Source organism: Centroberyx gerrardi, chromosome 11, assembly GCF_048128805.1.
Source record: "Centroberyx gerrardi isolate f3 chromosome 11, fCenGer3.hap1.cur.20231027, whole genome shotgun sequence".
NCBI classification, from domain to species: domain Eukaryota; kingdom Metazoa; phylum Chordata; class Actinopteri; order Beryciformes; family Berycidae; genus Centroberyx; species Centroberyx gerrardi.
In genome coordinates, this window is record NC_136007.1 from 3,332,891 (window position 1) to 3,360,615 (window position 27,725).

The following is a 27,725-nucleotide window of genomic DNA, read 5'->3' on the forward strand; positions in this document are numbered from 1 at the left end:
AAGTAGGACTTCTATAATAGATAGACTTCTAAAAATGTCAAAAAATAAAAACAAAATCCACTGGACTTAAAAAGAAGAGGTGAAAATAGATACAAAAGTGGATTTGTTTCTATTTTTTGGACATCTTACTTCCTGGATGACTGAAATTAATCTGCACACTGTAACAGCCACTTTTGTAGTGAATTATTGCTTCTTTTATTGTAATTAGACTCATGTATTGTAAAACACAGATTGACTCGACACCTATATAGGAAAATCAGATTGGACCAAAGCAGGTTTATTTAGGCATTAAGCAGATACAGTATTTCTCAAGTTAGATTACTAACAACAACCCCAGCTGTGTTTCATTTTAATTTGCTGTCTAACAACGCAATTTGCAGGACTGTAGTGATTAACAAGTTAATCATGTGCCGTTTTGTAAAAGCCTTGTTAAGTTTAATTGAGTTGTAAAAAAAAAAAAAAAAAAAAAAAAAAGGAGATAACTTCTCTCCTGAAGGTTTGCTTGCTGGGTGCAGATCCAGCGACTCTGAATCACTGCCTTGTTTTGCCATGAAGGGAATCTGACTGCAAGCAGGACTTGGCGATGGAATTGTATGTAAATTGTATTATTAATAATAATAATAATAATGCATTTTATTTGTATAGCACTTTTCATTCATAGTGAATCTCAAAGTGCTACAGAGTTAAAAACATAAAAAAAATGAAAACAAAGAAAAAAGAGATCGCTAACAAAAGTTAACACGAAAAAGCCTTCCTGAATAAAAAGGTTTTTAGGCCTGTCTTAAAAGAGTCCAGGGTCTGCGCTGCCCTTAGATGGTTAGGAAGGCTGTTCCACAAGCGCGGTGCAGCTGAGCAGAAGGCCCGATCCCCCATGGTGCGGAGCTTGGTACTGGGGGCCCGGAGGAGCAAGCTGTTGGTAGATCTGAGAGTGCGGGTGGAGGTTTGTGGGGTGATCAGTTCTTGTAGGTAGGGAGGCGCATGTCTGTTAATGCATTTGTAGGTGAGTAGCAGGACTTTGTAGTCGACCCTGAAGGAGACAGGGAGCCAGTGCAATGAAAGCAGAGTTGGTGTTATGTGTTCGTGTTTTCGCACTCTCATCAGGATCCTGGCAGCGCTGTTCTGAATATACTGGAGCTTCTGGATGCTCCTGCCAGGGATCCCAGTGAAGAGTGCATTGCAGTAGTCCAGTCTTGAGGAGATAAAAGCATGGACAAGCTTCTCTGCATCTGACAGGGTTAGAGTGGGGCGGAGTTTGGAAATGTTTTTGAGATGGTAGAAAGAGGTCTTGCACAGATGTTTTATATGGTCATGAAAAGTCAGGTGAGGGTCAAACCTAACACCCAGATTAGTGACTGAGGAGGAGAGGGGGATGTCCTGGTTGTCAAAGGTGAGATGAGGTATGGGGGATGACTGAACCTGGTGTGGAGTGCCAACAAGGAGAGCTTCAGTTTTGCTGCTGTTTAACTGGAGGAAATTGCTGCTCATCCAGGCCTTTATCTCCTCAAGGCAGGTGCTGAGGCATGACATGGCTGCAGAAGGGCTTGGGGCAGTTTTTATGTACAGCTGGGTATCATCAGCATAGCAATGGAAAGACATCCCATGTCTGCTGATGACACGACCAAGGGGGAGCATGTAGAGGGTAAACAGGATGGGGCCGAGAACTGACCCTTGCGGAACACCACAGGTGACAGGGAGCAATCTAGACCTGCATCCTCCCAATGAGACATACTCAGTCCTGCCAGAAAGGTAGGACTGAAACCACTTAAGTGCAGAGTCTGACAGTCCAATGGTGGTGTGGAGGCGCTCTAGGAGGATAATGTGATCCACAGTGTCAAACGCAGCACTCAGGTCAAGGAGAATCAGAAGAGAAGGGGACCCTGCATCAGCTGCCATCAGCAGGTCATTCGTAACCCTGAGCAGAGCTGTTTCAGTGCTGTGGGCTGAACGAAAACCTGACTGAAATTTCTCAAATAAGTTGTTGTGTTTAAGGTGGTCCTGGAGCTGACAAACAACCACCTTCTCCAACACCTTGGACAGGAAAGCGAGGTTGGAGATAGGCCTGTAGTTGGCTAGAACTTCCGGATCCAGGGTGGGCTTCTTGAGGAGGGGGCGGATGACAGCAACCTTGAGAGCAGATGGAACACTACCGGTTTGAAGGGAGAGGTTGACCGTTTGGGTGATCAAGGGGCTGAGAATGGGGATGTATGACTTGAGCAAAGCTGTGGGAATGGGGTCCAGGGCACAAGTGCAGGGTTTCATTTTCCTGAGGATTTCCTCAATGTGGCTCTGCTGGACACCAGCGAAATGGAGGAGAGACGGCAAGCTCCCAGACAGGGGGTCGATGACAGGAGGAGGCAGAGAGGAAGAGCTGGACATCAGAGAACGGATGTTGTTGACCTTGGCTCTGAAAAAGTCAATGAAGCTGTTACATCGTTCTTCTGTAGCCTCGATTGGGGAAGATGATTGTGGCTTCAGGAGATGGTTTATGGTGGAAAAAAGATGCTTAGAGTTGCCAGGATTGTTATTGATTACGTTGGAGTAGAACTGTGACCGAGCATCTTTAAGGGACTTGGAGTAAGCCCTTTGATGTTCACGAAAGGCCAGTTTATGGACAGTGAGCCCATAATGTCTGAGGCGTCGTTCCAGGACACGCCCAGCTGTTTTTATTTTCCGCAGTTCATGTGTGAACCAGGGGGCAGAGCGTGAAAAATTGACCTCACGTGTCTTGACAGGGGCATGGAGATCAAAGACGCTGCTCAAAGATGTATTATAGAGTTCCACTACTTCATCCACTGATGCAGAGGCTGGGCAGGTGATGTGCTGGAGGTCCATAGTCATGATGGCTGGGTCAATGCTTTTCCAGTTCCGGAAAAACATTTGACGCTTAGGTTTAGTAGGGGGCGACAGGAATGTCAAGGCCATTGAGACCACCTTGTGGTCAGACACACCCAGATCATAGACCTGTAGGTTATTGATGGGGGCGGAGTCAGTGATGACCAGGTCAAGTGTGTGCCCCCTGGTGTGAGTAGGAACATCAACATGCTGCTTCAGGCCAAGACACTCAATCAGACTCAGGAACTCCGCTGCAAAATGACAGGAGGGGTTGTCGACATGAATATTCAAATCACCAACAATGACAATGTTGGTTGACATGGAGCAGAGTGAGGTAAGTAGGTCGTGTATCTCAGGGAGGAAGGATGAGTTTGGTTTGGGGGGGCGGTAGATGAGAAGCACTGTCATGGAGTATGGAGGTTTACATTTTAGAGCAAGGCATTCAATGGAAGAAAGATCAGGCATCGGCAGGGGAGACAGTTTCAGTTCAGCCCGGTGTATGATTGCTAAACCACCACCACGGCCAGAGCTGCGGGCTTTTTCCATGTACCTATAGCCAGGAGGGCAGGCCTCATTAAGCACAGAGTAGTCCCCTGGTTTATGCCAGGTTTCAGTTAGGCACATGAAATCAAGCCCCTTGTCCAAGATGTGGTCATGTATGAGGAGGGATTTATTAGTGAGGGATTGTGTATTAAGAAGTTCCATGGTGGCAGGAGACAGAGCTGAGGATGGAAGTCTCTGCAAACTCCGCAATACACTGTGATCCGCCCCATATTTTGCATCTCGCCTAGTATAGGGTAGTCTCGCGATGTTTCCAATGATGACGCCCAGGTTTGTTTTGCTTCCGCACTCCACATTGAAACCGCGGCGCGAGCCTCTATGGATGTAACGAGGTCTGTTTCTTAAAATCCCAAACTTTTGGCAGCGGGTTAAAAACCCCTTGTCAGGTGTAATTACGAAGCTGCGTAAACGCCGTAGCTGTGGGGTGGTGTATGAGATCATCATTAACGTAGTTGATAAAAACAAAAGACCAAGCAAACCACATCGTTTGGCAACAGCCACAGGCTGTCCAACGCTAGTTTTAGCTGGTGTACCCTTGCAAAATTCCAACAGTTTAAAAATCACATCAAAGGTCATTACAAAAAACATCAGGAGAGCTCAAATCGAAGAAAAAACCCAGTCACTAGAGCCCGTCAATGACAGCCCAGCTCTGGGAGATCTCCGCGCTGATAGGGAATGCAGGACGGGGCTTGTGGCACGCCGCGGCAGGCGCACCTGAGCCGGCAAGCTGGAGGAGGAGACAGCCGCTGTCCTCCGGAGAACAGGGATCCCAGTAGAGCAGGTAGGCAGCACTTTACGTTGATTAATCCAAAGTCCGCCAGTTCGATAGAACGTATTCCAACTCAGGGAGCGATCAAGACACGCAGAAAACACAAAAAGCTCGAGCAAAAGGCAAAAAGCAGATAGGCCACGTAAATCACACAAGCAGTAAAATCCAAGTCAGTGTCATGGAGGAGCGGCAGCCACTGTGCGCCAGCGTTCCCTCCTCAAACTCAAACTATGAGTTTAACATAGTTGATGAGATTTTGTATTAGGGTGGAATTCATTAGACCCCACTACTGGGTTATAAAACTTTTTTGTTTTGCCTGTAGCTGGGGAGATGTTAGTCTCTTTTATTTTTTATTTCAATTCATCACTGAGACTCTGATATGGATTCACATTCAAAGTTATTAAGTTGCTCTTCTGTACGCTGTTGATTTGACTTAAAGAGCATCTCCTCTCTTCCATTTTAGATAAGTCATTTTTCATCCTCCATATTCTGTCTCCGCAGGAATGAAAAAAAAACACGGAGGGAGGAGCTGCTAATTGGGCGACTGACTGAGGATTCTGTGTTTTTTCTCATTTGTTTAAGACTGTAAGGAAAGGAATTAAGTGTCACATCTCTTTTTATTTATCCCAGTTAAGGTCTTGTTTTAAGTAAATGTGCCATAATTGGTTGAAGGTAGTCCTTTGGTAGAAATGGTCGATAACTATGCGCCTCATAAACGGAATGATTTGCAAAAGTCTTAGAAATTAGAAACCCTTTAGAATAATTAAAATTCTTAAACTTTGTTTTTCTTAACGTTGACCGTAACTGTTTCCTCTGAGTTGTCTTTGTTTGCTGATTGGCTGCTGTGTGGCAATGTGTGAATGAACTGGACTTTTTTTTTTTTTTTTTTATAGCTGTATTGTTGTTAGCAGATGAAAAGATCTTGATTTCTTCTGCTTAAATAAAGGAATTAAATACTAAAGAACACACTTTTGAAAGCTTGAAAGGGACGGCCACTTCCTACTCTTCCTATTTTTTACACCTAAAAAATGCTGGGTTACTTTATTTATCCAGACGCTGGGTTACACCTGTTGGGTCTTTTTTAAAAAAAAAAATTCCCCATAGTGCTGGGTAGTTTTGTGCAACTCAGCCACTGGGTTAGCGGCTTTGTAAATAACACACAGCAAAGCCACTGCACTATGGAGGCCTACGAAGGACAAATGGAAGGATAAATGCTAACAGCTAAGCTAACCGTACCTATGGAGAAGTCTCGGCAATTACCAGTGTCATGACAGAACTGTCTCCCGCTGAAGGTCACATGTCCCACGATGACAAGTGAAGAGGCAGGTAGCAAGTTAACAAGTTTACTCGCTCGCTTCGTCGATTTCGCCATCACGAGACAAGCTAGTTTCTTAAAAAATGATGTAAAGATATTGGTTTATATCATTACGTCTCAATGAAATCTCCACATAGCACACAGGATTGGTTATAAGGTCTGATATCGGATTCATCATCTATCTATCTATCTATCTATCTATCTGTTTCTCTCTCTCTCTCTCTCTCTCACCCACCTACCTGTTGACCCACCTGTTGACACTGGTAAGGAAAATGGACCTCATGCCACTCTGCTGTTTGGTGTCCATCCATCACAGATGCCCAGTGATTGGCCCACATGAGGGAGGGGAAGTGATGGCCAGCAGCAGGTGGCTACATGGTTCCATTTTCTGCTCTTTGACCCAGAGAACAAACTAATGGCACAAACGCTGTTGGTTTTTCAAGTGGCGTTTCCAAGGCACAGGGCTCTCGAAAACCACCGACGCTGAAAGACATCAAAGAGCGGCGTACAGAGAGGCATTGTCGAGGTCCGCTCCGCTCCTCCCACCTCGCCGCTGGAGAGACTCGGCTTTGATCGTCTAGGTCAGCTCTGACGAGTCGCTGTTCGGTTGCTTTTAAGCCGGCGAAACAAACAACAGCAAACAACCGGGACACCACAGGGCAGCTACAATGGAGTTTGATAGCAGAATATCCTTCAGCAATCTAACACATCAATGGATGGTAAATGTTTTGGTGTCAATTCCTCAGAATCCGAGAGCGAGGGCTTCTTTCTAGAGCCGCCATTTTGCACCGATGTTCAACAATCATACAGGGAAAAATGCATCAGGTGTGCAAGAGCGTTGTAACTCCAATCTTAGTGATTTTAACTTCAGTTGAAGGATTGCTCGCTCCTCCATAGGTTTGCAAAATTCTAGCACCCTTGGTCTTATGAAACCCTTTCCAAATCCACTGGATAACATCAGAAATGCTTGGTGGTCAAGCCGAAAACAGCTTCTTAGTTCCTGAAAAGTTGACGTCTTGGAGATTTTCACGGGGCAGTGACAGCATACAGGGTGTATAGGCATATAATGCAGAATGTACAGTAAATATGCAGAGTGATATGTTACTGGATATTATGCTTCGATTATGCATTGAGAATCGGACAAACATTTATCATTTTACAGATTCCCCACTGATAAACATTTTAGAAACACGAGGCAGATCATGCTCTAAAATTATATACTTATATATAATCATAGAATGTGTTTAAAAATGAGATTTAGAATTTGTACCTCTATATAGTTTACGCATAGAAGACTCCTCCAGCCATTCAGAATGAATTAGGCTTTCCCATTGCATAATGATCTCTGTTACTACAGCTAAGATGCAGCATGGTAAAATACCAGTTTTCTAAGAGAATATGACAGGTGAAATAATTTGTTCCTTAAAATAGGATATGCTTAAAGTTACGTTTCCATATCTAAAAAACAAATGGAAGTATCTTACTGTTAGGTTGTAATAATATTACGAGTTAATGAAATATACACTGAGGAGAGACAACAACAGAGATTGATAAGGTGGGCATTGCATTGTGGTGAGCAGCGCACTGCAATATGTCACTCACATCATAAATTAGTTTGCAGGCCTGCACAGACCGCTGCTTCATTTAAACCGATGCATGTTCATGTCAAAGTGCACCTGACTGATGCATTTTGATGCTGAAATTTTTTTTCTTCCCAGGGGAGGAAGAACTATTACCTCTCTCGTCTCTCTGCCTCTGGGCTGAGCCTCGCATGTTCAAAAGCCCACGACAACGCCGCCGGACACGACTGCATCGCTGCATGATGTGTTGTGACAGCAGCATGAGAGCCAGGTAGAACAACTGTACCGCCCGTCCGCGAGATGCTGACTCAATCAATTATATATCAGAAGTGAGCGCACGTGACAGAGAGCGCCTTCGTGAAAAACGTAGCGCGATGACCTGTATTTTGCCGTGACGTTTTTTTTACTGTGAAGTCAGCAAAACTGCTATCAGAGCCATCGTGGTGCCGTGTGACAGCAGTGTGACAGCAGTGTGACAGCAGTGTGACAGCGTATCCAGTAAAGACATTCGACCCCATACGTTCTCCAAGAAGAAGATCCGAGGTGACGAGTTGCTCGGGATGGAATCAGGATCGGCTTAATGTAATGCAGCGTCAGAATCAGTACAGTATAATCCTATGCGATGGTGACTCATTCAATCGCGCTGTATATCAAATGTGAGCGAACATAGGTGCCTTCATGAACGACTTAAGACAATCTGATGACCTGCATTTTCTTGCCTACACCTATCAACACTGCACTGTGGCACGATGCGTTACGACACCATGTCAGAGAACAGCTATAGCCTGTTACAGCCTGGTCTCAAGACATTTTGAGACATTAGCATGATGTCTTAAAATGCAAAATAACAAGCTCTGTGCATGAAAGGTGAGAGAAATATGTTTTCCCCCGCCAGGAAAGGATTAGGTGGAGGAGACACGACTAGAAACAGGAAGTTTTGACATTAAAATAATGCGGTGGAGAGTGGTGGGGGTTCTGTTTTTTGCACAGCACCTTCTTTCGATTTTGGCTTATTTAGCTTTGTCCTTTATCCTATCTGAGATCTTTGTACATACAATGAAATGAATTGGCAACTCAGTGTTATTTTACATTTTAGGCATTTAGCTCGATTTAGTCGATTCCGACTCCGACTCCTTGTAATGGAATTGATGGAATCGATTCTAAATCAATTCAGATCCAAATGAAAATCGACATAAAAAATTAACTTTTACGCCGGTTGGCATTCAACCAGTGAGCCTTGAATTTCTCCCTCCCCCCTCCCCACTTGTTGTGAAATGGATCAGACCAAGGCAGTTGAACACAGATTAGTATAGATAGGCCTAAATCAGAAATAATTAATTACAAATTAATTTAAATGAGTTTCTACAATTCCAGAGTTTGGAGTCGAGATTGCAACAGGAATCGACTCCGATTCTGTATATCAGTAGAATCGATTCTCAGAATGGACTCTTTTGGAGTTGACTCTCCATACCTAATTACACGCAACCAATAGTAAACAATAGAGTGAAAGGGTCACAGTACTCTCTCAATAGATGTAACAAGAAATAACTGCACACAGTCCTATATCATCTGGTATGTGGGTAATGTAGTCCATTCAATCACCACTCTGTACTTGAAGCCATCTTGCCCGAACTATAGCAGTTTTTTTTTGGGTGATTTCCATGCTTTTATCTGAATTTCATGGTCACACAGTCCTCTATGTGTTGAGAAAATTCCATGTCCCTTGGGCTTATGAAACCCCTTTCAAAGCTCATTGTATAACTTAAAAAAAAAAAAAAAAGAAAGAAGCAAAAAGCGTCAGCCATCCTGCCTGAGCTATGGGAGGCCCGGCTGTGATGTGGAGGGGAGGCGGCTGTGGTCCGGTCTGGTGTGAATGTAAAGTGACAGGGCTGTGAAGCCGGGTACCAGGGGCGTCTGGGTGTGAGTCAGTCACGTCCGCTCGCTCGCTCGCTCGCACAGGAAGGTCTCATTAGAGCTCCGTCTGGCTTCTGGCTACCTCGCTTTGTTTCTCTCTCTCTCTCGCTCTCTCTCTCTCTCTCTCACACCCTCCCTCTCTTTCACACACTCTCACTCACTTTGTCAGTATGTCTAGTTATGTATGCACTGTATGTATGTAGGCATGTATGCATGTATCTGTTTGTCTGTCAGTATCTATCCATGTATTAGGTCATTTAAAGTCAATGCTACAATTAAGTGGCAGCCTACAGACAGCCATTTATTATTAAAAATTGCAGTTCTTTCCTCTGGAAACATGGGCATTTGTCGGTATTGTGCATAATTTCATGTATTCTTGCTGTGAAAATGATGAAGGTCTAACGTCAAAACAGCTGGCAAATTCATTGAAGAGTGATTGAACATCAATAGAGTCAGATTTGACAGCAAGACTGAAAGTTCTCAAAAATGTAAATAGAAAAAAAGTCTTTCCACAAAGTCTAGATTTTCTTCAGTAATTAACTATATATAACATCATTCCTCATTCCTATCTATCTATCTATCTATCTTGATGGAGGATGGATTGACAGAGCACAGTGCATGAAAATATCACAACCCAGTCCATCAAAATAGTTTATAAACTAGTTGAACCTTTGAGGGAGCTGCAGGTGAACGTCGTGAGGCTAAATGTGTTAATGTGTTCCACTGAACAACCTCGTCCCCGCGTAACCATGACAACTAACTCACACAACTGCTCGTCATCAGACATGACAGACAAGGCTGCTGTCAATTGTACAGTATGTGCGTTAAGTTTAGTTTAGTTTATTAAGTTTATTTGTCAGGGACCATGTGCAAAAGAGAACATTGATCTCAGTAAAGAGAAAAGATGCTTTGCACCAGATTATAGCTATTTGCTAATTTCCATCTGCAGTCCCAGGGCAGGTCGACATAAAATACAACACAAACAATACAATAAATTACAGAGTACATGTTGAAGTACAAAAAATCACATCTAGTCACATCACCACATTTCATACACACACTGCACAATATGTGAGATCACATTATGCTACTTTGAATAATAAAATTATTAAACTTTGCTGTGAAAAAAAACTAAATTAGTAGTAGCAAAGTAGTAGACTAATGTAGGCATGATTGGTTATTTACAATCCATTTCTTAGCTTCGTGTGAGAATGTGTGGAGATCTGTACAGTTTCAGGTCAGTGGGAAGTTTGTTCCATTCCTTTATAGCTTTAAATGAAAAGGAGGATTGAGCATAGGCAGAGCCTCTTTTGGGAACTCTACACTCCCCCCTTAGGTCGACCTCGTAGTCCTGCTGGTGTTCTCGGAGCAGAGTTGGACAAAGATCCTCAAGGGTGGGGGAGCGGCATTGTGGATTATTTTGAACACCATACGAATATCTGAATACATGATTGCATTTTCAAAGTTTAACATATTATATCGAGAGATTATGCGGCAGTGGTGATATTGTCGTGGTTTCCTGTCAAATATTTTCAGGGCTTGTTTATGAAGAGACTCAAGCGGCTTTAAGGTTGTCTTGTTTGCCTGAGACCAACACGACATACAGTAAGAAAAGTGAGAAAAAATCATTGCATTTAAGAAGATCTTAGATGCCTCAGTTGTAAGCGAATTTCTGATATGTCTAAAATTGGCTAGATTATATTTCAGTGTTTGGCTCATCTTTTTTATATGTTTCTTAAAACTCAGAGTGGGATCCAAAATAACACCTAAGTATTTGAACTCGTCAACATTTTTTATTTTTTGTCCATTTACAAAAATGTCGGGACAGTCACCATGTCTTTGTTTGTTAGAGAAATACATAGTCACTGTCTTTCCAACATTTAAGGTTAGACAGGAGTCATTTAGCCACGTTGCAACTTTGTCCATAGCAAGTGAGAGTTTGGCAGCAACATGAGCTGCATCCTTGCCATGTGTATATAGGACTGTATCATCAGCGTACGTCAAAATCTCCACTCCATCACATGCAGATGGGAGATCATTGATGTACAAGCTGAATAACAACGGTCCTTAATTAAAACATAAGTTTTAATTACTTTGTGGGAAGTTTTAAAAAATAGAAGGAAGTTTGCAGGATGAGGCCATAAGAAAATCAGAAAACATAAGAAAACAAAGTGTCATCGCTGGGTAACGATTTAAACGCCTACTGAAGGCACGCAGGCAAATGCAGCGTGTGTCAAACTTGCAAAGCGAGCGATAGTAATTGGGGTAATTTATAGACAGCTAAATAAGGCCAGTATTGTCTTAAACAGTATCAGGCTAAAACAAAAGTTGTACAAAGCTGTATTAACATACTACACATGCAAAACGAGAGCACCTGCCAAACAAAAATGTTTTTTTTACTAATTTAAAGACATGTCTAGATCCGTAGCTTACCAAGACCTTAAACATTACACTGTTTTGCCGAAATCAAATAAGCCTCTTGCAGAAAAAAAACAGATACTGGTCTGAGTGTGAGACTTTTTCGACTCCCAGCCAAAAAAATAAGCAGTCTAGTCCGCCTAACAGTACTTTCAGTGAAGACGGAAGCAGTGGCGTGTCCAGGCCATTTTGACTGGGGTGGCCGAGGCAGGGCACAGACTCAGTGCAGGGTGGCACTGTGAGCGGCATTTAGGAAGGATGTAGGCAGGTCCGACTGCTGTGTGGGTGTTGAAAGGACATGTTTTCATCACTTTTTGGATTCAACTGTTGGAGATTGTGTTTGCCCTGTGTGTTTGTAGTCTACTTATTGTCTACCTATCTGGAGATGTGAAAGCTCTCCGGTGAATTAAGTCAGTGGTTCTCAACGTGGGGTCCGGCGACCACCAGGGGTCCGTGACGGGGTTCCAGGGGGTCCTCAGCAAATTGATGAATTGTTAAACTTCAACATTATTTCATTTACAAGACGTTAACACAATTAAAGAATGTAGAAGAATGACTGTTTTGATCATAGATTCACTGTTATCTCTCTGCCTACAATACAGATATTCTCAGATTTTGGTCCGAGAGAAAAAACTCCCCCATTTGCTTAGTGGCCCTAATGTGGACTGAATTATGGGTCCTTGATATGGAAAAGGTTGAGAATCAATGAATTAAGTGATGACATTTTGAACACAAGGCCCAGATTGAAAATAACCAGAATTATCCATAATGTTTCCAAGCATCACTATCTACTGTATGCATGTAAATAATGTAGGCTCCTAACATTACCTCTTGGATTTTATCTCCAGGTGCTGCATTCATGTTTGCCATTCAGTTTGGTCAGACATAGGCTACTTTTTTTTTGGTCACATTAAAAGATGCAACGGTTTTCTCTTTGCTTCCCGTTGCTTGAAGGTGTGTTTTTTGGAACACAGGAGCAAAGTTTTGAACAAAAATCAACAACAACAAAAAAAAAAACAATATGCTGGTTGGTGGTTGATGGTCCCACCTCTAACATGCCCATCAGCCAATCATAACTATAGCCTACTGTCCAGCTAGCTAGCAGGATTATCTAAACACAAAATAGATGGTGACAATCAGTTCCCAGTCAAAAACATCACAGTTCACAGCCACTGTTGCTAAAGAGTTGAGGCCCCACAATATGGCCGCCAGTCAGAAGGTGTGTTATATCACCTAAAACCCTCTATATAGCTCGCTCTCATCTCTCTGCTCTCTTGTTCCCTCTGTCTCTCTCTCTCCTTTCAGCCTCTTTGTTCTGCCTTTCACCAGACTCATCCACTTCAAGTACATCTTCACTTCAAACCCATCTGTTAATCAGACGGGCCTGAAGTGGGCATGAACTCACCGCTGCCGTCTCCAGAAAATCCTTGCAACTCCAATATTGGTCGTTGTTATGTTTTCATTCTAACTGAAGGCTTACTGGAGTCTTAACGGTGTGAGCAAGTTGACCATGAAGCACATTCAAAACCTGTGATAACATTTTAAAACTCATGGCTATGAATCTGAAAATACAACTGTTTTTCTGACGTCTTGCAAAATTGAGGATTTGTAGATACAAGGTTTTAACCTGACAGCCATGAGTGAAAGAGACAGAGAGTCACAGAGGAAATAATGAAAAAGAGAAACTCTTGAGTTGTCTAGACTGGATGCTTTTAGGAAATAGTTTTTTCACAGATCTATGAGACAGATGTGTGTGTAGAGTTCGACCAATATGGGTTTTTGAAGGCCAAAACCAATGTTTTTGCTACCAACAGCGATTAGAGATTTTATGTTAAACATTTTAAAATTTTTCCATTTTCATGCCAAAAAAATTACAAGCATTCAGTGTTTCCACCCAGAATTGTATTCTTTGAAGGTGGAAAAGCCTCTGAAACAGCACTGAGACCAGCATGCGACACTAAAACTCTCCATTGAAACCCAGACTAATAAAAACTAACAGCTGCCCAGTCACAAGCCCACTTCTATAACTTCTGGACTGTTGCAATCCCATAAGGAGCAAAGACATTCAACAGGGATGAACACCAGAGTGGGGCCGATATACTGGGCTGATATATTATTAAATAGTGGCTATTGGTTAGTTGGTGTTGTCCATTCCTCCCTGACCACAGCAACATAAAAAGTCTGTAAAACCTGCAATGAAACTTTATTTTCTTTATTTTCCCTGCTTTTCTCTGGGTTTCAGTGGAGAGTTTTTGTTTCAGAGGCCTTTCCATTCTGCTGGAAACACTAAATATTTGTACTGCTGGTTATGGGACAGTCTCCCTGCTGTCCTGAGAAAAAGGGTTAGACTTTAAGGGTTAAACTTGACTCCACTAATATTAAAAATGCGGCTGAGGCTGAGATATGAATAGTGTGCTGTTTGTGAACGCAGCTTCATCTGCTCTGCGTCTACATACTAGTAAATTTGCAGACTAATTGCCTCTTAAGCTTATCAATATGCTGCATTATTAATTGGAAGAAAACTGGAAGGCATTTAGCAGTATTTAGCAGTATTTACCAATATTTATCTGCTGAATAACCGAATTAGTTTATTGACCGTGTTTTAATACAGAACAGCTTGGATAATAACAGAAAGGCTTTGTTGAACAGCTTTGAACTACAAGATGAGTGTGTGTGTGTGTGTGTGTGTGTGTGTGTCACCAATACCTCTCTTTGGTAGTACATTGCAACTTCATATGACTGGTGAACCCTTGGCACCCCTACAAACTGAACCATTGGCCCTGATTAGAGCAGTTCTCTCTGGGAGAAAATTTAATGTAAACGACTAATGGCAGTTTAATGTTGCCTTGCTTATCTGCAAACAGACAGCTTGTAGCAGCTTTTACAAATCATTAAATGATATCTGTGTTGTTTTTTTTAAGTTTGTGCAATGGTCTAGTTTCCCCTCTCCTTTCTGTTCTTCATTTTTCTGCACACAGTCAGCATAGTTGGAGATATCAGGCTTGTTTTCCTCCTTCAGAAGAAGCCGTTTGCTGCCATTCATTCTTGTCCAGTATGAAAAACAAACTTCCACAGAAAGAGAGAATCCATCACTGGAAACATGAAGCCAAACTTTCTGTTTTCTCCTCATTTCATTGAGCTGAGTCGAGTGTTTTCGTCTCTCTCTTTCTGCTTCCTGTCAATCAGCTGACACCCACAGGAAGAAATGGAAGTCTCCTCCAGGAAATAATCCTTTTTCTCTGGGCTTCAGTTCTAACGTTACTCTTTATTTACTCGTTATTCTTTGACTCCGCCCATTGAGGTTTCACTCAACCAATGAGATTCTTCCTGCCTCCGGAGCAGCTCTGCCTCCCAAGAAATGTTTGTATGGCTCCAATCTGTACGGGTATGTGTCTCACTGTGTGTGCGGTGACTTGTGTGTGTTGTGTAAGCAAGCGAGCTATTCAGTGTGCCGTAGTGTGCACATTTGACTGGTTGTGTGTATGCGAACTAGTGAGTGTGTGTTGAGCCGGACAGAGTGCAGGACCCGCAGCATCACAGTGTGCTGCTCTGATGGCGTCCCGTCGTCTCAGCGTGTTCCTCGGCTCTTTCAGCTGACCCCAAACAGCACGCATTACACCTTAAAAAAAAAAAAACACTCTCTCATCCTACACTGCAAAGCATCTGACCACTTAGGATTAGCATCAGAGTCACTTTATCCGCCACAAGTACAGTAAATGCAGGATTTTTGTCTTGACATTGGCAAATGACATAGTGACATAAATATGTACTGGCACAGATGGTACAGGAACAACCAGTGGTGGAAAGAGTGTTATAGTGTCTTACTTAAGTAGAAGTACTGTTACTTTGCTTGAGTAGAAGTAGAAGTACTGGTGTAAAGATCTACTGAAGTAAAAGTAAAAAGTGTCTCATTTAAAATGTCCTAAGAGTAAAAGTTCCTGAGTGACTTTTTTAGAAAAGAGAACGTTGTTAGCTGTGATCTTTTCCATGTGATTCTAAAAGGAGAGAGGTCAGAGTTCAAACTAGATTATTTTCACTGGAAACATTAGAAATTACAAAATAAAGTGCGGAAACAAAGTAAAGTCAGATTCCTCTTCTCTTCTTGGCTCCACGGTTTGTCAGTTTACGTCGGCCCAGTTTCTGTTGCTGATGGAGAAACACAAAATCTGTCCTCTGTAATGGATGGATACTTCAGTAAAAACGTACTTAAGTACAAGTAAAATGACTGACTTTAAAAAATACTCAAAAAAGTATAAGTATACACAAAAAAGCTACTCAGTGACAGTAAATGTAATTAGTTACTTCCTCAGTGCAACTGGAGTAACATAAGTACATACTGTATGTACATACATACATATGAATACTTTTGTTCCAAAATGGAGGAGAGCATATTACAGACTAACACACACACACACACACACACACCCCACCCCACCCCACCCCACCAGACACACACACACACACTTACCATTGTGTTGGGAACACTTCTGCTATTGGCGTCATCTTGATGAAAAAAGGCTTGTTAAATGGCTCCTTTTATTCCCTCCTTTTATTTTTATTTTCCTTTTATTCCCTTTTTCCCTTTTTTTTTTTTGCGTTTTGTGTTCAGATAGTTCAGCATGACACTAATGGGCTCCATGATGTCTTTCAAATAAATACAGGGCATGAGCCATTAGCTGTTAGAGTTAATAGGGTATGTGGAGTGTCAGTCCAGCCAGAAAAAAATCACTGATCTGCAGTGGCAATACACCAATATAAGGAGCCATTACAGACGTACCCGTTAATGCATTCACCCTGTATCCATCCTACATTAACACTGCAGATAATCCTTTACTGAATGGTAGGCAGGAAGGTGAAGTGGCCTCGTGGTTAGAGTGACCATCTCATGCTGTAACCAGAAGGTCACATGTCCAATCCCCCCATCAAGTGTCCTGTCAGAATCAGAATCAGAATTTATTTTCGCCAGGTACATTTTCACATACTAGGAATTTGACTTGGTGAGGTTGGTGTAGTGCAACATACAGACATTTAGACAAACAAGCAGCAATCAAGCTTTACAAGTTGAATTTAAATATAAGAAGTAAAGAAAGAAGAGATTCCAATACAATAAGTGGGGCTTTTTACAAGGGCTCAGTAGTAAGGTGCATATAGTGTTTGACCAAAGTACCAAATATGAATATGAATAAATAGTGTCACTATACAGGGAATACTTATATGATAAATATGACCAAGTGTCCTTCAGCAAAGATGATCATGTATATGCCTAAAAAACAAAAACAAAAAAAACATTTCACAGTTGAAAAAAAGGACTGTATTGTAACACAAAATTGCTGCTTCTATGTATCTTAATAGTTTAAAAAGAGAGCAAAACATAACTTTTCCAAACACTTCCTCTTGGGGGCGGAGCCAAAGTGCAGCAGCAGTTGAGCAACATGAAGTGAAGTGGGACTATAGCCTACGTTGATTGTTGTAGATCTCTAATGGGTTGTTTCTGTCTCTAAGCACTCGCTCTCTTCTTAAGGCGCTTTCCAAAAACCAAAGATTTATCATCTTGTATGAAATAACTACAGTATTTAAACTTCCAACTCTGACACTTAGGCCAACTTGTTGCCATAGCAACAAAGTTCTTAACTCAAGCTTAGCCAGGAGGGAAGGTGGCTAACTTTCCTACCTCAAAATAAGTCAGTCTTAATATTTATGCAACAGTTAATTAGCCTAGTCTAACCTGAGAATCTAAAACCAGTCTAAGGCTTAGACTAGTCTTAAGCTAATTTTATGCAACTGGCCCTATTCTGTTCTTTTAATTGAAGTTTTTATGGTAAGCAGTTCTTTTTTATATTATAACATGCTATTCATTGGATACAGTTGGGACAGCCGCATCAAACAACATTATCAGTACAGGAAATTTTAAACTACTACGATGCAGCCTCTTTAAAGAATACATGCAGCCTCTTTAAAGAAAACAATAAAAACTATAATTGAGATACATAATAGGCTCCTCACGCCGCGGTGCACATTAACATTGAGCTGGTTTCTGCTTGAACTCATATTTAAAACATGGGATGGGAAGTCAAGTCAAGTGTATTTCTTCTATAGCCCTTCATCACAAGAGCAAGTCTCAAAGGACTTTACGGAGAACGAGCCGACAGCAGCTGCAGCCGCTGACAGAGATGTGTGAGGTTGTGTTGATTTGTTGAGAGCGATGAAAAACAAAGGATAGGATGAGACCAAACACATGTATACAAACACACACACACACACACACACACACACACACTCCCTTCAACAACAAGGTCAGAAGTTAATGAGGCCATGAAAGTTCATAAAACGCCTGTGAAATTAAAAATTGAGTTGGTCTTGAAAATTTGGAGCATCCCTTTTTTTTTTTTGGCATTTCTCTCTGCTCACATTGTTTTCATTGAGTTGTCAAAAATTCATGCGTGAATGTGACTGCTGTCCCCCGTGGGCCACCATAGGTGATTCGCGGGAGCCTCTGTGTGACTAGGCGATTCTCTCCGCTGCGTTGTGGGAGCAGTTTTTTTTTTAATCAGAAAACAACCGAGTTCACAGCCTGAAGCGGTAGAAAATGTTGGCACCGCACAGTAGAAGAAAATACCGACCCAAAAAATAAAACAACCAATACGGTAATAAAAAAAACTCAATAATCAAGGGTTGAAAGATGGACTGGTTGGAGACAGAGGGAAGTGCAGTGGGAAAGAAGTGTGGGACATTTGGCATATTTGATTTAAAATAAAACAAATCTTAGTGGTGCAAATTAAGTGTTTATTTGTGCCGATATGCAATGCAAATGTATTATTTCATAGTTAAAAAAAAAAAAAAATGCTGTCCCTAAAAATCAGATCAAGGGGCCAAAAAATGCCCTCTGAGAAAGAAAAATTAATTTCTCACTCTGATACACACACTGCAGCTCACCACACACACACACACACACACATAAGATACATGATGCTCCCACACACACACACTTCCCAGCTTCTATTCCCGGTGTGAACTGCGGGTCAGATGAAGGTGGATCAGGGCGGCAGAGAGCAGCGTCGAGGCCAACACTCGCACTTTTGAAAGAGCGATCCCTCACTCGCCCTGACAAGCCGGCCGGGAGCTGACTGGCTGTCCGAGAAGCAGGCGAACAGCCTGTTCACACGGCTCGTATATAACACCTGTCAGTACACACACACACACACACACACACACACACACTGCCAAGGGTGCACCACTCATACTTTTTTCCACCTTTATTTATCCAGGGAAAGTCAACTGATTGTCACGCTCTTTTTCAGCGACACATTGCTTCACACTCTCACACCATGCCGGCGAATTCCCAGCTTGTACGAAGGAACTTTCTTCCCTGAGTGAAATTTTTAGCGAAAGTTTTTCTTATTTAACCATGACTAAAGCCTTTCACTAACCTTAACCAAGTGGTTTTAGTTGCCTAAACTCAACCGTTAGCCAACCTTTAGCTGAAAGTGCTGAGTCCAGCTTGTGTTATTGTTACAGAATTCAATTAATGGAATGTAATTTTCACATAATTTGTGTCCACAGCACGTAGATTTGTGCTCATTTCATGACTTTTTATGAGATCATGTTGCACACACATACATACATACACACACACACACATACTTGTACTTCATGAGGACCATCCTTTGACTCCATTCATTCCCTATCTCCTAACAATCATTATTTTCTTCGTTCCATCGGCATAAGTTTCCTCAGACCGGATTTCGGTGTTAAAAGCGATTCACTTAAAAACAATTCAGCAGTATGACTAGTTTTTTTTCATATATTGTCGGTCAGTCTACTTTGTTTGCATTCGTTTTTGTGCTAGAAGTGTGATTTTCAGACTGTTCCTCCATACAACGGCAGTGAATGGAGAGAGAAAAGCACATTTCTCCAATCTCCTCTACCGGAGCAACAGATAACAGAGAATCGCCAATTTTGGGGTTTTATCATGGAAGGAAGATACACAACCCAAGGTACTACCAAAGTTCAACATCACTTTAACTCTTACCCTTACCTTAAGCTAATCCTAATTCTCACCTTTACCCTAAAAACCAAGTCTGAACCTTAAAACAGCTCCTTGAAGTAGTGAGGAGCGGCCAAAATGTCCTCCCTCTGAAGGTTTAAAACTCAAAGATAAAAGTACAGGAACACTCTCTCACACACACACACACATATATGCAGTGCATACACTCATGTAGAAATGCACACAGCTGCCCGGGTTCCAGGGGTTTCACCACCTCTGGGACCATCCATGCTAAAAATGAATGCAATCATGAAACTCTAGGGAGGCACTTTGGATAAAAGGGTTCACCGAATGGCATAACCGATGTGACGTCGCATACATACATGCATGAGAGCGGGCATACATGCGCACAAGTGCACAGGACACCTAGAGGTCCCTTTGAAGGCCTTTTAGTTTTCAGAGAATACGCTCATGCACTCACACACACACACACACACACACACACACACACTCACACACCTGTCAGGCGGCTGCTCCACCACGGCTTCATCCTCCTCTGTGCTGCAGGGCTGTGGAAACCCACAGTGCGGCTGTTCCATGTGTCCAAATTGAATAAAGCGGTGACCTTGCGGAGAGGCATCGCCGCCGCGGGATGAAAACCTCGTACCTCCAAAACCTAAGAGTGGTCGACGGCCATGTTACCCACAATGCTGTTAGCAATTTCACATCCTCGCTTAGGAATGAGGAGTTTCTTCACTCACCATACCTGCTTGTTTTTGAAATTTCATGGTTTTAAAGTGATGTTGAACTTTGGTAGTACCTTGGCTTGTGTATCTTCCTCCATGATAAAACCCCAAAATCTGTGATTCTGTGTTATTTGTTGCTCCGGTAGAGGAGATATGTGTGTTTTTTCTCTCTCCATTCACAGCCATTGTATGGAGGAACAGGTCACACATAAACGAACACCAACAAAAGCAGATTCTGACAATATATACATTTTTTTGGCCTGTTTACAAGAAATTTATTATTTTCTTCATTCCATCGGCATAAGTTTCCTAAAAGGTTTAGTAAAGATAAAGAAAGTGATTCACTTAACTACAATTGAGCAACATGACTAGTTTTTTTTTTATATATTGTTAGAATCTGCTTTGTTCACGTTTGTTTATGTGCTAGAAGTGTGAAAAAAATGCAATTCCCCAATCTCCTCTACCGGAGCAACAGATAACAGAGAATCACCGATTTTTTGGGTTTTATCAAGACCGGGACACACAACCCAAGCTACAAAGTTCAACAGCACTTTAAATGGGTTTCATGAGATTTCATGTGAAACTTTCTCAGCATGGAAGAGTCCACGTAAACTTTCAGTTCAAATGGGAACAAGGCAGCAGTAAAATACGTTGTCCCCCATGCATGATGCAGTCAGCGTTTGGGCTAATCATTTAAAATGATGTTGCCCAATGCTTATACAACACAGAGTATTGTCTTTGTGTGCTGTCATGCGTCATATCTCAGACACCACTCATTGCATTTTGACTAAACTTGTGAATGAGTGATTGGTTTCTGGGGGCCGTTACATCATCTGTGTTGTTGTCTGTCATATGTGATATTGCAGATGCTGCTAATTCAATTTTGACTAAACTTGGAGGAAAGATAAGTCCCACTGCGTTGCAGCATTTGGAAAATTGCAGTTATGGATCATAGGGCTGTTCATTAGTTTGTCAGATAATATCTCAGACGCAACTGGTTTGATTTGGAAGGAACTTTTGATAACGATACATCTTGCCAATGTGTTTCAGCATTGGCAATATTTCACTGATTGGTAAAAAGGGTAAAGGTTTTTGCCCTAAGACTTCGGACCTATAATTATAATTTGTAAGGACAGCTGGATGTGTGTAACAAGACTCATGTCAATTGGACTTATGTTGTAGGACTTAGGGCTTATCAAATTTTGATCTTTAATCATAGCACCTCCATCAGGGCAATCAGTGTAATGTTTAAACACTGAAACAGTGCAAAGCTGCATCATCCCTCCAAGTTTCATCAAAATTGGATATCATGTTTGACAGATAGACGGATGGAATTTCTACAAGCCTAATTTTCATTCTAGTGACAGTAAATACGTTAACATATTATAGCCAAATCATACAATAACGTGGAATAAGAAAAACACAAATATGGGATGATAAATTAGACCTACAGTACATGTGTTAACAATCAATAGGCTACTACGACCCACAATATATAGCAGTTAGATAGATAGCATTAGGCTTGTGCATGTTCACACAGTTTCATAATGATTGAGTCTTACAGGACAGAACAATGTGTGAACCCCATGTAAGCAGTGTTTTATAAATCTGACAAAAAAGACTGTGTGTGCATGTTTCCAATTTTGTGCAAACACAGATTTCTTTTAGTCTTGAATCTGCAGAGTTTTCTACACCTGGCCCCAGAAGTGGCGTTTTTCAAATAACACTACAGGCACAAGTGCTCCGACGGGACGTTACATAATGTGGCTGTGAATCAGTGTTTGTCCCACTGGGTTGTTATCCCGCAAAGAAGAGCTGTCCTCAAATGTCCTTAGATGACGTTTGCTGTTTAAAATGCCATAGAGTTGACTTTTATCAGACAAAGCGAAAAAATGTACCAACATTTGTCTAGAGTCCGGTGGTAATTTTTCACCCCGGCTATTACAGTAATTGCCCGTCTTGCAAATGGGCATTTATCTTTTATCACAAGGGAAGCTGATTTCTTATAATGTGAAATGCAGAGAGCAGGGAAATGCCAGTTAAGAGACTATAGTGCCTGATAAATTATATATCCAAGGCATAATTAGTGAGTAGCTGAAAATGTTAAACTCAAGGAGAAAATAGCAAAAGAAATTATTACTTATTCTTTTGTGTGTGCTGTTCTGGATAGGTAAAAGTATTTTGCACTGGGTATACAGACGAACCAAACTAAAAGTCAGTTATTTCATGAGCTGGACAGTATTTCAGCTTGACCATGTGTGTTTAACCGGCCCTCCCACTTTACCAAGACATAAAGGAACTGAACTCGTCCTTTTTAAATATGATGTTTCTATTACAATGACAAGACCCAGATTTGATTTTTTTTATGCTCCTCCACCTTGCTTAAGTAAATGAGTTTGAACTGTGAGGCTGGGCGCTGTTTGACTCCTGCACCCCTGCATATGTCTCTCATTTAAGGCCCGCAATCAAACTGCCAACCCGACACGCTCGCCCGTGAACTTTCCCATCACCCCAATATTGTAACTCGTGTTAGGAAAAAAAAGAGAAAGAGCCATTTTAACCCGGAGAGAGAGAGCGATACCTAGAGAGAGAGAGAGAGAGCGATACCTAGAGAGAGTGAGAGAGAGAGAGAGAAGGGAAGACAGAGTGCAAAAGAGACAGAGAGACAGCGAGAGAGACTCACCGTGTCAAACCCAAATACTATTATACTTGTTATAATTCATTATTATTTCAATGACAGGGGTCCTGGTCTGAAGGTGACTTCATTACATTACAGGTTATTGCCTCATATATCAAACTTGGGTGGCCCCAATTTTTAGGCAGCAGGAGTGTCTGGCTGACTGTGAAATTGACTGCTCTCCATCACAGAGTAATTAGATTAGCCTGCTGGTTATGTATAAAACAAGAGCAGACAGAGCGAGCTGCTCTCCGGAGGCTGCTGGCAGACGGGATGAGGACGGCGTTATGGTGATGAGGGCACACAGGCATACTGTAGTGCACTGTACAGGGAGGTGTGTGTGTGTGTGTGTGTGTGTGTAGAGTTGGGAAGTAGTTTCCCAACATGTACAGGTGATTGAACCGCTAGTTTAACTACATGTTGCCGTAGTTCGGCGGTAGTTCGACTGAATTCAAATTTGCTTTATGTTTTTAGCGGCCGATTCCGTTTTTGTTTTTTGCAGTTAAAGCTGAACGATGCAGGATTTTAATGTAAACATATATCCGTCTTATCGGCTCGCATGACGAAGTGGGGCTGCAACAGAGAAGAGCGACCTTTCACCCCTAATTGAGATGCCGAGTATTTGCCCTATTTGTCCAGTTTCTTATAATTATTAGTATTTGGATGTCAGGTATGGTGACTGGCGGGAAATCAACGTACGTGCAAAATTGGGAAATCAACGTGCAAAATTACCAAATGCAGCTTTAACTGCTGCAGCTACTAACAATTTTTGGCTATAAAAGAGAAGAAGGGAATTGCAGTTTTTTAAACTTATTTTCTTTTTTTTTCACTTTTAATATCCTCTCATGTCTTGACCCCCCCCCCCCCCCCCCCCCTCCCACACACACACACACACACACACACACACACACACACACTCGCACCTTGTCCCGCCCACCCCACTGCAGTAAGCTCACTTCCTCCCTAATCACTGGTATTTCTTTTACCGTCAAGTGATTTTGCATTATCTGACACTGCAGGTGCAGATATGATCATTGTTACAGTAGCAGTAGTCTGAAATACTTTTTCTGATTAACTTTACTTAACAAAACTGTATTTCTCTTGAGGGAAGTTGTGCTGCAGTTCAGCTTCTTCTCAGTGTGTGGTAATGTAAAAATTAGACTTTCAAAGTAGCTTCCCCAGCGCTACCTGTGTGCGAGTTTGTGTGTATGCATCTGTCTGTTTGCATGTGTGTGTGTGTGTGTGTGTGTGTGTGTGTGAGACAGAGAAAGAAAGAGAGAGAGGGAGTACATAAGCGTGTGTGCGCCTCTGCATCTATAAATATGTGCGTGTGCATCGGTGTGTGGGTCTTTGTGTGTGGGCGTGTGTGTGTTGTACTCAGAAGCTCGTGCATTTCCAGGGTTTATTTTCACATGTAATCTACATTAAGAGCAACAGCAGCAATAAGCAGCGCATGTTCTTTACTGAGGCCGCTTTACTGCATAATTCAGCATTGGCTGCCTCCGTGCAGAACCGCACATGAAAACAAGCCGGTTTAAGCAGCCATGTTCCTGCTCCGGGCCGATAGAGACCTAGAGATCTTATTTGTAGTGTTTACATGATGTAGATCTCTGTGCTTGGTCATTAATTTTTCAGCCGAGCGTCTAAGCCCTCTGGTGAAGCCTTGATCCTCCGTGCTTCATCAAACTACCTATCTTAAAGCCCCTTATTTGTGAAATATAGATGTATGTAAATGGTTGCGTACATACTGTGTGTGTGTGTGTGTGTGTGTGGGTGTGAGATAAAATAAGATGAAATTTTCTTGTGGGGAAAATTGGGTCGTCACAACAGCAGAGGTGACAGAATACGTCAAAGAGCAAAGTGGAATAGAAACATAAATATGGAACAGAAACAACAAGTAAACATCTCGTTCCCCATAAATGATGCAGGCGCCAGTTGGGCCAATCAGCAACGAGATGCATCGTCCCCTCCGAGTTTCATCAAAATCAGACCGGTGGAGAAGCAGTCAGGGCTTTTCAAAGTTTGAAATTTTGACCTTTAATTGTAGCGTCTCCATCAGCCCAGTCAGTGTCATTTTTTAAATGCCAGAACACAGCGGCAAAATGCATTATGCCTCCAGGTTTCAACAAAATCGGACCGGTGGTGTCTGAGATATCACATTTGAGTTCAAAATGTGTGTCTTTATTTATAGCGCCCCCATTAGACCAATAGCTAAGTGTCATTTGCCAGGAAAGCTGGATTTGTGTGGCAAGTTTCATGACAATCGGACGTACGGCGTAGGAGTCAGGGCCATTTGACCGTTATTTATAGCGCCCTCATTAGTACAATCAGTGTATTTGTTTTAAACACCATGAAGACAGAGTGAAGATGCATCATCCCTCCAAGTTTGATCAAAATCACACCAGCGATGACTGAGAAATCACCTGAGATGTCATGTTAGACAGAGAGACAGATGGACGAACACTGCCTGATCCAAAGTTCCCCCCAACTGCCTGATTTACTTTATTTAGGGTGACAAAAATATATAAAAATCAGGGTCAGGCCCATTCATGAACTGAACTGGGAATGCAGGGTAAATTCCAGTTCAGTTCCTGGAGCTGGAGTGTGAATGTGAAAGTCACCCAGCTGTAAGGAAACAGAATGTGAATTGAATTGGAATGACAGGAAACAGAATTGAATTCCATCAAATTCCATTAAATTCTACTTCTAAGAGAGTTTGTCTCGACTCGCTAAACATTATAAATCAAAACATAATGAATCAAATAAAAGACAGTTCAACAAATCAAATACATTCAATCATTATGTATGGACTACGATTACAAATACCGCCTGAAAGGTCCCTTTAACATGTTATGATATTCAGTATTGTATAACACTATGTGTGATCTCAGATACGTGGTAAGAAAGAAAACAAAAAAAAAACCAACAGAATTTCACAGAATTTCGTTGAATTGAATTAAACTTCCTGGAAATCCAATTCAATTCCAATTCTGTTTCCTGTAGGTTTTTTTCAAAATCCAATTCCAATTCCTCAGTTGAATTGGAATTGATGAGTTCATTCATGGATAAACATGCGGCTGATTGATTTAAACAATTTCAAGAGTGGGAACTAGTATGGGAAAGAGTAAGGATTGCTTACATGTACGGATTTACTTTACGTGTGTGTGTGTGTGTGTGTGTGTGTGGTTAGTGATTGTCTGTCAGTGCCGTGCCAGTAGAGGTCAAAAGGCTGTTTGTAGTAATGGAGCTTTTTCTGGATGAAAAGACACCAGTGTAGTGAGGAGAAGTATTGATGAGAAAACCAATAGAACTGTTCATCTCTCCTGATTCATTGGCCTATAGATCAAAATTGGGAAGCCGGAGCCTCACTGTTGATAGGGTCATACTGCCCTTTTTATGATGTTGGACACACACACACACACACACACACACACACACACTGCAGAACACTTAAAGAGCTCCATTCCAAAACTCTATACCGCTGTGGAAAAACACATTACCTGTTCATTGCTGAACATCATATAAAATACAAGTTATCACTTTCTCTAATCTGTGAGATCTGTTTTTTATTCAGTCTCCATCTTTGTCCCTCAGCCTCATCACTGTGGTGTTTCTGCACTGCACTTCCCACAGATCACCTGTCAATCAAACAGTGTGGGCGGAGCTTGGATTTTCTGTTGATGCAGTTTGAGTTTCTCTTTTCTCTGTCTGGTCAGCCATGGTGGCTATCGCTGCTCATGCTAACTACCCAGTTCTTCTTCTTCTGTTGATTCCAAACAAACCGGAAACGTAACACGCATCACTTCCTGTGCGCTAGTGGATTTTACCTGGATAAGAGTGACCAGACACTGGCTGTTTTATCAGATTTAACAAACTATATATACGAACTGTCACTGTCCTTCCCTTTCCTTACCTTTCGCTTTTTTATTTCTTTCTCCCGCCCTTTCCTTCCCTTTTCTGTCCTGTCCTTTCTATTCCTTTCTTTCCTTTCATGTCCTTTTCCTTTCCTTTCTTCTTGCTGTCCTTTCCTTTCCTTCACTTTCTTTTATTTTCCTTTCCTTTCCCTCCCTTTACCTTTCTGTGCTCATTCCTTTCTTTCCCTTTTCTTTCCTCTCCTCCTGTCCCTTTCCTGTTGTTTTCTGTCTTATCCTTTCCTTTTCATCCTTTCTATTTCCTTTGCTTTCCTACGCTTACCTTTCCTTATTTTTCTTTTCCTTTGATTTCATTCCTTCTCCTATCTGCCCCTCTCCTTCCTTAGAGTACAGTTTGAAAAAGAAAGAGAGATCAAGAGATAGAGGGAAGGAGAGAGAGGTGAGAGGATGAGAGAGAGACAGCTAGAGCTATAAGGTAAGACAAGGAGAGAGAGAGAGACAGAGAGAGAGAGAGAGAACAGCTGGTCTGCGCCAGGAGGAAGAGGTGATGAGTGAGGGGCGGGTCAAGGCACCGCGGAGGCAGCAGAGCATGATGGGAAGGTGATGTGCTACTGTTTTTCTTCTTTTTTCCCCCTTTTCTTCTACTTGGAGGACGTCACATTTCACCTTTTCTCTCAAAGCCGCATCCAAGAGGAAGAGAAGGACGAGAAGAATCACCTTGAAGAAAACTCTCTGAGCGAGAGAGGAAGCTTCTGTCACACTTCCTATACTATATACTGATTATATACTATAATCAATACTACACTGGTTTGTCTATGGGATTCCCTTAACCTGAATTGATTCTAATGCCACATTTTGACTGAATTCCACACCAGTTTGCATGAATATGTTTTATTATTATGATAGATACTAGTAGTAGTATCATTTTAGAATTCAGTGGAGAGTTTTAGTGTCCCATGATGGTTTAAATTAAGTTTCAGAGGCTTTTCCATCCTGACAAGAATACAATTCCAGGGGAAACATTGAATACTCGTATTTTATTTTGATTATTTTTGTC

General features: G+C 41.8%; 1 protein-coding gene across 1 annotated transcript; it reads right to left on the reverse strand.

Annotated features, from left to right (window-relative positions):
* Nucleotides 1–735: 735 nt before the first annotated feature.
* LOC139931231 (uncharacterized) lies at nucleotides 736–3,240 on the reverse strand. The gene has a single exon (XM_071924677.2). It carries the CDS (start codon nucleotides 3,238–3,240, stop codon nucleotides 736–738), a length of 2,505 nt encoding a protein of 834 aa, XP_071780778.2.
* Nucleotides 3,241–27,725: the final 24,485 nt, after the last annotated feature.

What these genes read in the sequence shown, in the direction of transcription:
- LOC139931231 (XM_071924677.2), bottom strand. Translation starts at nt 3,240, where the DNA reads ATGACAGTGCTTCTCATCTACCGCCCCCCCAAACCAAACTCATCCTTC.